The sequence below is a fragment of the Haliotis cracherodii genome, unplaced genomic scaffold, assembly GCF_022045235.1.
Source record: "Haliotis cracherodii isolate W230 unplaced genomic scaffold, xgHalCrac1.p SCAF_2, whole genome shotgun sequence".
Lineage (NCBI taxonomy): Eukaryota > Metazoa > Mollusca > Gastropoda > Lepetellida > Haliotidae > Haliotis > Haliotis cracherodii.
In genome coordinates this window covers 8969595-8984508 of record NW_027266275.1, presented here as the reverse complement: position 1 = coordinate 8984508, position 14914 = coordinate 8969595, and the positions used below count along the sequence as shown (strand labels likewise).

The 14914-nt window shown below is 40.5% G+C and overlaps 1 protein-coding gene across 1 annotated transcript in view; it reads right to left on the bottom strand.

Annotated features, from left to right (window-relative positions):
- Positions 1 to 14914, bottom strand: part of LOC139469720 (cadherin-23-like) — a 94420-nt gene that overhangs the window by 49589 nt on the left and 29917 nt on the right. The window contains exons 25-37 of the mRNA XM_071251968.1: positions 14224 to 14412; positions 13949 to 14080; positions 13224 to 13406; positions 11762 to 11893; positions 11076 to 11249; positions 10017 to 10145; positions 9038 to 9217; positions 6843 to 6959; positions 5291 to 5476; positions 3893 to 4009; positions 2842 to 3024; positions 2200 to 2499; positions 702 to 824 (exon numbers count right to left, since the gene is read on the bottom strand). Coding sequence (XP_071108069.1) covers positions 702 to 824; positions 2200 to 2499; positions 2842 to 3024; positions 3893 to 4009; positions 5291 to 5476; positions 6843 to 6959; positions 9038 to 9217; positions 10017 to 10145; positions 11076 to 11249; positions 11762 to 11893; positions 13224 to 13406; positions 13949 to 14080; positions 14224 to 14412 — 2145 coding nt within the window. The remainder of the gene's footprint in view (positions 1 to 701; positions 825 to 2199; positions 2500 to 2841; positions 3025 to 3892; positions 4010 to 5290; positions 5477 to 6842; positions 6960 to 9037; positions 9218 to 10016; positions 10146 to 11075; positions 11250 to 11761; positions 11894 to 13223; positions 13407 to 13948; positions 14081 to 14223; positions 14413 to 14914) is intronic.

The following is a 14914-nucleotide window of genomic DNA, read 5'->3' as shown; positions in this document are numbered from 1 at the left end:
CAAACAGCAGCAACATTGTCCACTGGACACCTTTGCCATGCTTATCCGAAAACGATGCAAGGACGTTAATAAATATGAACACGCATATTTATTCACGACCTTTATAAAACACAGTCTCATGTCAATCTTAAGTATTTATACCAATTATATTCGGAATAAATAGTCACGTGACCAACCACTTATATATTAACTGTGGTTCGATACAGACGATGTTTCGCTGTGTCCAGGTTCGATATATCCGGAATTGAATATATAATTATAATTGTGAGTGAGTTTGGTTTAACGCCGCTTTTAACAGTTTTCCAGTTATATCGCGGCGTGTCAGCTTAATGTGGGAGGAAAGCCAGAAGTGATGCAGGTCTTAGACGTTTACCACTTCAGTGAAACCCACGAGCACGGGTATGGTGCTGACAAACCTAGAAACATAATCGGGGCGAACCGGGATTCGAACCCACAATCATAGATTTCTGGCGTGCCCAAGGGACGCAACTCTGCACAGCGAATCGCGGCGCCTTAGACGACTGAGCCACCCGTGCCCCCCTATATACACCGCATACAAAGGTGACAAAGGCAAATTTCAATTATTGGACACAAGAAGATCCTTTCGCATTATCCATCGAACATTGTGTCGCTAAATTGTTTTTTGTGTCAGTTGACAGCCTGTTGACGTATTGACTTATATGTATGTAAATGTTCCTTACCGTGTACCTCGACACACAAGAATTTATCAAGGAGGAGTTCAGTGTGACCACGCCTGTATTTCTGCCCACGTCGAAGTAAGCTGGTGCACTGAGTGTTCCGCTTATCTCGTAAGCAAGAGAGCCCTGTTGGAAAGTAATATATGGCGTCATATTGGAGAAATGTGTAGTTAGTCCCATACTTACGACAGTCGTCCAGCTACGATCACTTTGTGAAACGGGCACCAGGTTTATCTTAGGGAAACACTTTGACAAAACGACTTTCAAAATTATTATCAACATTATATTTCAACCCAGTTCTGTACACTCACCAATTCCTACGCAAACAGAGTAATAATAATATTAATCAAAGAGGTTTCTTTCCATGCTGACATTGAGACTTGGAAGTCTTGGAGTAATAGTTAGTAGCTTTAAGACAATAACTGGCCTGTATCAATTCCACCAGGGCGGTGTCAATGCTCAAATCAGGCTTATATAATAATTGATGTAATCACCTCATCGTAAGCGTGCCACACAAAAAGTTTAAAATAATTTTGCAAGCATAATAATGAAGAAGCCCATCAACATTCACTACTAATTCCGTTAGGCGGTGAAAATTGAAGCCATAAACAGAGACCATGGTATCTTATACACTACACAGTGTGTACTCCACTGAACTCTAACTCTACCACGAACCGGTAATGGACAACTTGATTGTCTTATTGATAATGCTATATTGTTACCATATTCAGCTCTAGTCGGTACACATTCAACTCAACATAATTTTCTTCAGACCTATATATATATATCTTTGCACATAATTGATACCTTATATATCTATCTTTGCACATAATTGATACCTTAAATATATATATATAAATTATGTGCAAAGATAAGAATAAAACGATATAATTTATATATAAATTATATATATCAACATGTATTTGTACTTAAAAAATACATTTTTTTGGAGATATTTTTGTAGTTAGGATGATCACACAATTTCATGAAACAATATCCTTAAAACATAATCATTATCCCTAACAGTTTTCGTTCGGTTACAGACCTGAAATGTCGTTACAAAGAATAAAGAAATTGTTATCCAAAAACTATATCGTCTGCAATCACTGTGTTTGAAAGTACGTTGTGTTTGTTTTAACGCGGTTTAACGCCGCCCTCAGCAATATTCCAGCTATATGACGGCGGTCTGTAAATAGTCGTGTCTGGAACAGACAATCCAGTGATTGATATCATGAGTATCGATCCACGTATTTGGGATATGATGATATGCATCAGCCAAGTCAGCGAGCCTGACCACCCGATCCCGATAGTCGCCTCTTACGACAAGCATAATCACCCATTACAGCAAGCATGGGTTGCTGAAGACCTATTCTACCCCGGATCTTCACGGGTGGAAAATACATTGTGACAATACTAGTACCTTAACCACTTATACGATTGTTGACGTATTAAGTAAAATGTCGCTTAAGGAAGCATACAAATATGAGGAAAATATGTTTACCCTCAAATCGCTGTCTTGCGCAGTGACCATGACAACAGAAGACCCTGGTGGGCTATTTTCTAACACGGTGACTGTGTAAGGGCCACCGATGAACACAGGCGGCGTGTCGGACAAGACAGAAATGGACACGAATGTGACACACGACCGGCTGTACTGGTCAGCCGCACGGACAGAGAATGTGTACGTAGCCCTGATATTTGTAAAGGCACGCCTGAGGAAAAGTTTCCCACTCGTCGATTCCAGAAAAAACTGACTTCTGTCTTCACTGTCAATGTTGGCAAAGGCGTAAGTGAGGTCATCCTGCAAGAGCATTATAAGGTATAGATGCACATGGCGAAAAAGTCATCACCAATACGTAGACTTAAATTATTTATTTATTCATAGTAATATGTTCAAAACCATAACCCGAGCAAGCAGATAAAAAGATTAGATCAAGACACTTTTAACAGTTTTAAACATACAATACACAAACAACGGAAGTCCATTGACCGCGATTTTCTGGCGAACGCTTCACGACAGGTGCTCGGGTGTCGATACACATCGTGATCGAGGGGGTATTAATTTGGTATTGTTTGAAAAATGGAACCATAAGTTATTATTGTCTTCAGCCAGCAGTTTTTACTTCAGTTCTGGACAACTTACCCCATCAGCATCCGTTGCATTGGCATCAGCTATGACGTCACCGGGGGCGGTATCTCCCGTTACGGTGGTACTGATGGGGCGAGGTTGACAGACCGGGGGGTTGGGGTTGACGTTCACATTGATCACGACACTGGTTGTTGCTTTGTTTTGTGGGAAGCGGCTGTCATATGCGTTCACAATCAACTGCAGAATACAAAGGACAAAGTCTCCAGCACATGACTCTCTCATCAGCGGGAACAGGAAGCAAGCAGTCAAAACTGTCATGTTCACAAAACGAGTGACGTTACGTGATTAATTAAACTGATTTTTTGTACCATCACTCATTTCTGCAACAGTTTGTAAAAAGTTATCTGGGAAATTTGTTTAAATGAAGACTGGGGTAAGAATTGAATTTTCAAATACATGAACCCAACCATGTTTGAAATATTGCTGAAATAAGCAAATTTATTCCTTTTCAAAGATACATGTAAGATGTCTGAGACACCAATCAGTGGTTGCGTAAAATGCGATTTTTTTAATTCTAAAAAAAAATAAAATAGAAAAATATAACCATGAAGAAGTATTCTTTGAGTGCTGACAAAGTTAACTTTTATGTATAATATCGCTAACTTAAGATGTTTTCAAATGACAATCAAATTTATGATAAAATCAACCGAGAGGTATGGTTTATTTAACGCAGGCAAGTTCTAAACTCACTTCTTGGGTCTAAGTTTCACCGACCACCAATAATGTATCTGTTTTGAAATTAAACCCCGACAGGGCCGGCTGATTCGCGGGTTCAGTCACATCAGGGGGTCAATGGTGGTATAAAGGTCTAAGGTGCTGTAATCGGTTGTGCAATATTGCTTCTATTTCCGTCCTGGGTTCGAATCCCTGATTTTAAAGATTATTATCAGTGACCTGTGTAATTCATTTCAACTCTTGGCCTTGTGCTTTGACCTGTTGTCTACCACTTAACTGATACGCCGTCATATTGTTAAAATATTTATATTAGAAACTTCAAGTTTCACTTCCTCTCCTGTATGATAGTCTAGTCATGGCTGTCACGTACCGTGTACCTCTCTGTGTCACGCGGCAACCTCCCAGTCACGGTGATCTCCCCTGTGTCATTGTTAATACCAAACTTGTCCTTGAAGTACTGTCCGCCAATATCGTATTTTAAATCTCCCTGAAAACATGAAACAGTATAAACACTTAGTTAAGGGGGCACGCGTGGCCCAGTGGTTAAGTCGCCATAATGCGCTGTGCAGGGCACGCCAGGAACCTATGGTTGTGGGTTCGAATCCCGGTTTGCCCAGATTATGTTTCTAGGTTTGCCAGCCATCGTGGGTTTGGCTCAAAATATAAATGTCTGAGACCTACATTACTTCGGGCTGTCCTCCCACATTAAACTCTTACGCCGTGATATGACGGGAATATTGTTAAAAGCGGCTTTAAACCAAACTCACTCACTCACTTCCAAACGATGCTCTAAGTATGCATAGCATCATTCAAAAAGGTATTTTACTGTACATATTGTTAATAATCCTTTGAGATAACCCCGACCTCTGTGAATGTTTACTTTTACACCCTTGTCTACATTGAAGGGGCGATGGGGTTGCCCAGTGGTTAAAGTGTTCGCTCGTCACGCCTAAGACCCTGGTTCGATTCCCCACATGGGCACTATGTGTGAAGCCCATTTCTTGTGTCTCCCGCCGTTATAATGCTTGAATATTCCTAAAAACGGCGTAAATCTATACTCACTCACTCTACATTGCAGGTTTACTGATACATTGACTCTCTATGATTAAGGCGACCCATGAAGATACGGGGTAGAAAAGGTCTTCAGCCGTAAAAGGCGACTATGCTTGTCGTAAGAGAGAACTAACGGGATCGGGTGGTCAGGCTGATGCATGTCATCGTTACCTAATAATTAGGAACGATGCTCATGACATCAATCACTGGATTGTCTGGTCCAGACTCGATTATTTACAGACCGCCGTAACTGTTAAATCACCAACCCTACAGCCCAGACGTAGCCTAAAGTGACTATTTCCTGTTCCGGCAAACGAAATCTGCCCAACGTGGAAGACGCTTCCAGGATGATGAGGACATAAAGGTTGCCACAGAGGCGTGGTTAGAGGGCCAATCCGCGGATTTCTATAAAAGTGGTATTAAAAGCTTAAAGGACAAATGGAACAGGTGTATTGAGGTCAATGGAGATTACATTGAAAAATAATAGTCCAAACGACTTGGTTATTCTGCGACTTGGTCTTATCTTGAAGTTGCAAAACTTATTGAACGCCCCTCGTAGCTGGAATATTGCTGAGTGAGGCGTTAAACAACAAACAAACAAATAAACAAACTATGATGAAGGTTAACTTACACCTTCAATGACATTGTCCCGGTGTAATAACTAATTCTGAAACGTCAACATAAATATATTTATTTTCCACAGAGGTGAACCTACGTTTAAGTCGAGGTCCCGTGCGACCACGCGCATGACGCTGTCGCCCTGTGATGCTGAGAAGTTCAGGGTTGCCTTGTAGGGAGTTCCCTCGAAGTAAGGTACACCGATGTCTCGAATAACATTGATAGTGAGAGTACCCATCGGCTCTGGCTCTTGACTATCGACATCGCCGGCGTGGAGATTCAACTGCAGCATAGAAGCACAGTCAGATTTACAGTGAAACCTCGTTAATCTCGTTATTTTTTGTATGTATTTAGATTTTTGATACAAAACGGTTTCTGAACAAATCTGGCGAATGATAGACAAAGAGACATGTACTGAGAGTCAGTGGACATATATGAGGATGGTTCATAGAGAGGTGAATGTTTGCATGGCAAGATATATATATATATATATATATATATATATATATATATATATATATATATATATATATATATATATATATATATATACAGTAAACTACGGTTATATCGAACTCAAATTGACCACTAATTTTAGTTTGTTGTAAGCATATTGAACATATATAAAGTAAATTTCGGGATCCAAAAATAAAGTTCGTAATATCCGTCAGTTCGTTATAAGCGTGTTCTTTTTAATTTATTTTACTGTATATGAATATTCACATGAGAGTAGTTGATAAATACATGTGAATAGTTGATATACACAGGTGAATGTTGATATACGCAGGTAAATGTTGATATACACAGGTGAATGTTGATATATACAGGTAAATATTGATATATACAGGTAAATAGTTGATACACAGGTAAATTTTGATATACACAGGTGATTTTTGATATACACAGGTGAATATTGATATATACAGGTAAATAGTTGATACACACAGGTGAATGTTGATATACACAGGTGAATGTTGATATACACAGGTGAATGTTGATATATACAGGTAAATATTGATATATACAGGTAAATAGTTGATACACACAGGTGAATGTTGATATAAACAGGTAAATGATGATATACACGGGTGAATGTTGACAGACACGGGTGAATGTTGACATACACGGGTGAATAGTTGATATACAAAGTGAATGTTGACATACACAGGTGAATGGTTGATATACAAAGTGAATGTTGACAGACACGGGTGAATGGTTGATATACAAAGTGAATGTTGACATACACAGGTGAATGGTTGATATACAAAGTGAATGTTAACAGACACGGGTGAATGTTGATATACACGGGTGAATGGTTGATATACAAAGTGAATGTTGACATACACAGGTGAATGGTTGATATACAAAGTGAATGTTGACAAGCACGGGTGAATGTTGATATACACGGGTGAATGGTTGATATACACATGTGAATGGTTGATATACACATGTGAATGGTTGATATACATGGGTGAATGGTTGATATACACAGATGAATAGTTGATATGCACATGTGAATGGTTGACCACGGGTTAAGGTGGACTGTTTGGTAAAGAAGCGTGATGTGGTCGACTGGAAAAGATGGAGGATCCTGGTGAGACTGACGACGGGTTTACTGACGATTACGATCTCATATCTTAACTATGTACCTGGTATGTATTACTTGGTTCCCCACTCAGACTTGTCATCAGGAACACTTCTCCTGTGATGGGATGCATGAGAAACAGATCGCTGCCAGGCCCACTGATGTTGTACAAGATCATATCCTACAACAACAACATCAACCCGCGACATCAACACACATTAAGGATCAACCCGCGACATCATTACCCATTCAACCCGCAACATCAACACACATTTAGGATCAACACATGACATCATTACACATTCATCCATCGACATCAACACACGCTAAGGATCAACAACCGACATCATTACACATTCAACCAGCGACATCAACACACATCCAGGATCAACACATTACATCATTACACATTCAACCAGCGACATCAACACACATTCAAGATCAACACATTACATCATTACACATTCAACTAGCGACATCAACACACATTCAGGATCAACCAGCGACATCAACACACATTCAACCAGCGACATCAACACACATTCAGGATCAACACATGACATCATTACACATTCAACCAGCGACATCAACACACATTCAGGATCAACACATTACATCATTACACATTCAACCAGCGACATCAACACACATTCAGGATCAACCCGCGACATCATTAACCATTCAACCCGCGACATCAACACACATTCAGAATCAACCCGCAACATCAACACACTTTTAGGATCAACACATTACATCATTACACATTCAACCAGCGACATCAACACACATTCAGGATCAACACATTACATCATTACACATTCAACCAGCGACATCAACACATTACATCATTACACATTCAACCAGCGACATCAACACACATTAAGGATCAACACATGACATCATTACACATTCAACCAGCGACATCAACACACATTCAGGATAAACACATTACATCATTACACATTCAACCAGCGACATCAACACACATTCAGGATCAACACGTGACATCATTACACATTCAACCAGCGACATCAACACACATTCAGGATCAGCACATTACATCATTACACATTCAACCAGCGACATCAACACACATTAAGGATCAACACATGACATCATTACACATTCAACCAGCGACATCAACACACATAAGGATCAACACATGACATCATTACACATTCAACCAGCGACATCAACACACATTCAACCAGCGACATCAACACACATTTAGGATCAACACATTACATCATTACACATTCAACCAGCGACATCAACACACATTAAGGATCAACCAGCGACATCAACACACATTCAACCAGCGACATCAACACACATTCAGGATCAACACATTACATCAACACACATTCAACCAGCGACATCAACAAACATTGAACTAGCGACATCAACACACATTTAGGATCAACACATTACATCATTACAAATTCAACCAGAGACATCAACACACATTCAGGATCAACCACCGACATCATTACACATTCAACCAGCGACATCAACACACATTCAGGATCAACACATTACATCATTACACATTCAACCAGCGACATCAACACACATTCAGGATCAACACATTACATCATTACACATTCAACCAGCGACATCAACACACATTCAGAATTAACCCGCGACATCAACAAACATTCAACCAGCGACATCAACACAATTCAAGATCAGCCTACGACATCAACACCCATTTAGGATCAACACATGACATCATTACCCATTCAAGATCAACCAGCGTCATAAACACACATTCAACCAGCGACATCAACACACATTCAACCAGCGACATCAACACAATTCAAGATCAGCCCACGACATCAAAACACGTTCAGGATAAACCCCGGTCATATCATATGGAATCATAATTTCGTGTATTTAACTTATAATTAAAACAAATAATTATGTAACAATATATATACACATGCGCAATAAGTTATTACTCAATTGTATTGTCACCAATGCACTCATACGTTTAGTGAAAACATAAACTCGAAATCCGTCATCGTATTGAGGAACTAACGTTACAACGTTATGGGGAAATCATAATTGGCACTATGGTCTCATATCGGTAACTCGGTTGTCTCGAATACGGATAAACCAGACAATATTTCCGATGGAGCTCAGGGCTTTGACTTAACGCTGTTTCACTGTGTAAACATTGAACGAATATGATAAGTCACAAATAATCAAAAGGGATTCGAGATAATAAGAATGGTATAACGTTGGACTGAAACTCACCCCCTCCCCATCCACGGCAGTGGTAGAGATGAGGCTGGTTCCTGGCGTCTGATCCTCATACACATTGACCGTGTAGCGGCTCGGGGAAAACACCGGGTCGTTGTTCTGTCGCACAACGGTGACATTCACAGACGTTGTTGCTGACGACAAGCCATCCAAACCTTTAGCTTCAACCAACAACTGCAAGAAAAATAAAAAAAAATTAAGTTTGATCGAGAAGAGGTTAGTACAAGGACAATAGATAAAGTCAACACTTGAGGTCGATGATGGAGTGGGTGAGTATGGTTTTACGCCGCCTTTAGCAATATACCAGCAATATCACGGCGGGGGACACCAGAAATGGGCTACACACCTTTTACGCATGTGAGGAATCGTCGTGACGAGCGAACGCTTAACTTCTAGGCTATCCCATCGCCTGGTCGCTGATGGACTTCCCTGAGTGACATCTTATTCCACATTGGATCATCTTACCATTTAATGCACGCTCAAAAATGAATTTCTACCCTAGCAGAAACTTACAAATATATAAAAACGCCGCTTTGTACGTTTGTCTAATAGTGCCGCTTTTGTGGCATACTAGTATATATGTTTTTTAATCGATTTTTCGCATTATTTCAATTATTTGTTTATTTTTCTGGAAATTTCGAGTTTGTTCTCGTTACTTCGACTATATTTTCGTATTTTCAATTATTTTCTCGTTACTTTTGTTTCTCGCAGTTACGATTATTTTCTCGTTATTTCAACTTTATGAAAAAAACCCTCGAAATTTCATTTTTTATTCTCGTTGCTTCAATTATTTTCTCGTAATTTGATTATTTTATAGGTATTTCAAGTTTTTAAAATAGACTCGAAATTTCGAGTTTTTTGCGTCACTTCGATAATTTTCTTGTTATTTCTAGTTTATCTTAAAATCTCGGTGTGCGATGACGTAAATGACTATAAGGATACAAAGTTGGTTTGAAATTTAAATATTACTTACCTGGTAAGACGTTAATTTATCGGGGTCGGAGGTTAATTGTGTTGATACATATATCGACCCTGTTGTCATGTTGACGTCAAAGAATATCGGTGCACGGTCGGTGCCAATTAAGGAATATCCGACTGTTACCTTAGAAAAAAGATCCAAATTGCATTTAGTTACAAACTATACATAACACGTATATAAAATCAAAATATGACCAATTGAGCAATATTTAACACATGGCAAGATGAAACAAACTTTAACCGACTATTAAAAGAAAATCCTATCAGTTATATGAGAATGTAATGTAATGTAATGTGTTTGTGTGTGTGTGTGTGTGTGTGCGTGCGTGCGTGCATGTGCGTGCGTGTGTGTGTAAAATACGCCAAAGTGACACCCTAGGGTATGGTCAAAGCGCTACAAAATTGCCCAATGTTTTAGTTACATCGCGGCATGTCAGGAAATGGAGTGAGTGAGTGAGATGGGTTTAACGCCGTTTTTAACAGTACAGTAAACTACGGTTATAACGAACTCAAAGGGACTACTAATTTTAGTTCGTTATAACCGTAGTTCGTTATAAGCATATATACCACATAACTACAGCAAATAGTCGGGACCAAAAAATAAGTTCGTTATATCCGTCGGTTCGTTATAAGCGTGTTCGTTATAACCGTAGTTTACTGTATTGCAGTTATATCGCGGCATGTCAGCTTAATCGGAGGAAGGTCCGAAGTGATGCAGGTCTCAGACGTTTACCACTTCGGCGATACCCACGAGCACGGGTATGGTGCTAACAAACCTAGAAACATAATCGGGGCGAACCAGGATTCGAACCCACAATCATAGGTTTCTGGGTCAGGAAATGGAAGTAAGTAGACGTTTATCATGTTGGTAAAAAACACGAAAGATCCTGACATGACTAAGGAACACAACTCTACAAAGCAAATTTTATCGACTTTAAATCACCGGTTGACCGGTGTGATCGTTGTATATCAACGCACCTGATAGTCGATATTGATAAACAGATGGAAATATGGACGAAAAAGATTTTATAAGTATTTTGCCAGGGCGTCTTACCGCTTGTTCCACCTGAACTTGTGTGACAGAGCTGCCGACATCTTGTTTGTCGGTGATCGTTACGCTGATATCTGACCTAGCGAAGGTCAACTGTTGCGTGGGCAGAACTATGACGTTAACCAGGGCAGTATCAGATCGAGGCTTAGTTGCCTTGTCACGTGCTTCTATCTGACACTAGAAATAGAAACATGATGATTAGTTGATAGTTGTACACTGATACATTCTATTAATGGGATATATAGGTAGGTTTTTGTTACGTCCTTCATAAACCGAATTTATATTTGGATATTATATATAAACCAAATAGTAAAATAATTAATTACACTTTGACTTAAGGTGCAATCTACTTGTTCTCATTTACCTACTTATGCATTAACCCGGGAACATCGGGGTTAGAATAGGTCTTCAGCAGCCCATGCTTGCCTTAAGAGGCGACTAACGGGATCGGGTGATCAGACTCGCTCTCTTGGTTGCTGCATGTCATCGTATCCCAACTGAGTGATCGAAATCGATCGAGACTCGAATACTTACAGACCGCCGTCATATAGCTGGAATATTGCTGAGTGCGGCGTTAAACAACAAACAAACAAACAAACTTATGAAGGAATTAAATGAAACCGTCAATATTTAGACCTGTGGTGTCTAATGAGTTATTGAGTTAAACAACAAACAAACAATATACTCACAGTGAACGTTGTTGTGTCGGAAAGATCCTTCACGAGGTAAACCTCGCCTGTCTCTCTGTCTATGGCACAGAAGTCATTGTTGGAGCTTTCGGAGTCTTTGAGCAAGTATTCCACCTCACCGTTGTCCCATACCTGTCGTCAAAAATAATACATTAGATGTAATAAAAGGAAGATCTCATTTTGGAAGACATCGCGGTTCAACAGATAGAGATACCACGGTGGCACATAAGGAATATGAAGTCTGTTTTTCAATATGTTGATATTCCACTTACTGTTATCGTGACCTTTTGCAAATTAACACTTTGGAAATACTTTTCTGTATTTATATCTTCAAAGTACATGAATATGTTTAATAGAATTGCAACTGTACGATAAAATGGACTTCACAAGATTCTCAATTTCCATTATGCCATTCTAGTGTTGAGGTATGACCAATAGCCGGTTGACTGTATGTCTCTGTCTCTGGAGATATGTGACAATGGACATGACCAATACTGATTTAATGTAAGTTCAGTCCATGGAGGAATGACAACCTCCGTGGTCTAGTGGATAAGGCGTCGGCCGGGGGAGCGCAAGGTTGGTGGTTCTGTCCCAGGGACCATCACACCAAAAAACATTAAAATATTGCAGCTGTTTTTACCCTGCCTGGCGCTCGGCATTAAGGGGATAAAACAAGGATTGGTAGACTTTGAGTCAGTACACTGTGTCCGAGTGGGGTTAGACATGTTAGACTGTTGATGGTGACAAACCAAGGGTGATAATCGGGAAGGGGGATACAAACGTTAACCAAAGAAAACGAAAGGGGAATGACTTCTTTGAATTCCAGTAACATCACGGCGTGTCTGGAAAGAATGAGAGGAAATCCCGACGTGATTCTAGTTTTGAGTCATTACTTAACTCCACAAGCGCGGGTACGGACACACCAAGAATTATAGGACAAATCCGGGATTCGAACATACGATCAGCGGATCCAGGCACGGCTGGAACGTCTCTGTATGTCGACGTGCTAAACCTTCAACCACTGGGCCACCGTGATAAAAACAAGGGGAAAAACAGCTACTGGTCTATTTTTGTTTTAGTACCGCCTCCGTGATCTAGTGGTAGCGCATCTGCCCAGAGGGCGGAAGGTCCGGATTTCGATCCCCAATCGAGTCATACCAAACGACGTTAAAAGATGGCATTTGTTGTGACCCTACCTGGTACTCGCCATTAAGGGGATAAAACAAGACAAGGACTGGCTGGCAAACTGTGACATGGTACATCAGTGGGTTTGCACTATAAAACAAGCTTAAGTCCGGACAAGTATAAACAGCCACACACAGAGACACAGACACAGACGCTAGTATAAGTGCAATAAAATCCCACCTTACCTCACCTCACCTCACCTCACCTCACCTCACCTCACCTCACCCCACCTCACCTCACCTGCAGGTATGTCAAGGAAGACGTTAGGTTAACTTACCGTGTCCAGGTCGACAGCGCTGACGGTGGTAAGCACGGTGCCGCGGGAAGTTGACTCTGGTATAGTTATGACGTATGAAGACATTGTGAACACTGGGTCGTAGTGGTTGTTGGTGATGTTGATGTTAACAACGGTGGTGTTTTCATGTGGAGGTGTTCCTCCATCACGGGCAACAACTCTTGCCTGGCCAAACATGAATAACAATAACTAATTAATGTGAGGTATGGTAATACTAAAAAGGTATTGTTGTTGCAAAAGTCGTATAAACAACACAGACAGGTGTATCCTAAATAATTGTCGTTTTAGTAGCAGCAGTTGTAGTAGTAATGGTAGCAGTAATAGTCGTGGTAGCAGCAGCAGTTGTAGTAGTAATGGTAGCAGTAATAGTCGTGGTAGCAGCAGCAGTTGTAGTAGTAATGGTAGCAGTAATAGTCGTGGTAGCAGCAGCACTAGTTTGTTGGTTGTTTAACCAATATTCCAGATATAAGACGGCGGCCTGTAATTAATTGGGTCTGGACCAGATAATCCAGTGATTGACATGTTGAGCATCGATCTACGCAATTGGGATACGTTCGGCCCTGACTATCTGAACCCGTTAGTCGCCTTTTACGGCAAGCATGGGTTGTTAAAGACCTATTCTACTCCGGATCTTCAGGTGCAGCAGCAGAAGCAGTGGTAGTAGTAGTAGTAGTAGTAGTAGTAGTAGTAGTAGTAGTAGTACTCACAGACAGGACAGACGCTCTGGTATCGGTCAGGTTAGCGATAGTGACAATGTCTCCCGTGTCAGGATCTATCCTGAAGAAGTTTAGGGTCTCCGTGTCCCCAGTCAGCTCGAAGCTAACATCTCCAAAGACAAGCTTCAAATACAAAAAATAACATTTTTTAAATAGCGCCACAATACAATGAAAAACAATGACAAGTGACACGATGGACTCCAGACACCAGGTATCAGAAAGGAAAGCACACAAACATCCAACTGCTACTGGTGTCCTGTACTCACTGCATCGTTGTCTGTTGCCGCCACCGTGTATAAGATCACCCCCGTGCTGACGTTTCCCATGACTGAGATGGAGTCCGTGTTGTTGATGAACTGGGGGGTATACCGGTTCCTGATGATGCTGATGTAAGCTGTCACTTCTGTTGTTGCTGAACGACTAGGATTCCCTCCGTCCATCGCCCGTACTTGAACCTGGGCGAAGAGGTAAGGTGAGGTGAGATGGATCTGAGGTGAGGTGAGGTGAGGTGAGGTGAGGTGAGGTGAAATGGGGTTTACCGTGGCGTCCAAGATTATTGCACATGTGTGTGTATGTGTGTGTGTGGCTGCTTGTACTAGTCCGGGCTGATGCCGATTTATAGTGCTAGCCGCAACATTCCCATAATGTGACGTGTTTAGTAGAAATTAAACACGTTCAAACATGTAAAATATGAAAAAGGTGTATAATATATGTTGATGTTAGATGTGCAAATCATATTCAGAGGCATGTTTCTCACACAGGAAGCTAAAAATGAACGTATACCTTACTACGATAGACACTGATATCTTTCGTTCCATTGAACAAGTCCGACTATATCATGAGCATGTGTTTATGAATCACTATCAAATGGTAATGAAACAATGTGAAGGCGTTATGATGGTCTTAAACATGAGCTCCATATTTATCTCTGTTTTTTTATTTTATCGAAAGCTTTGG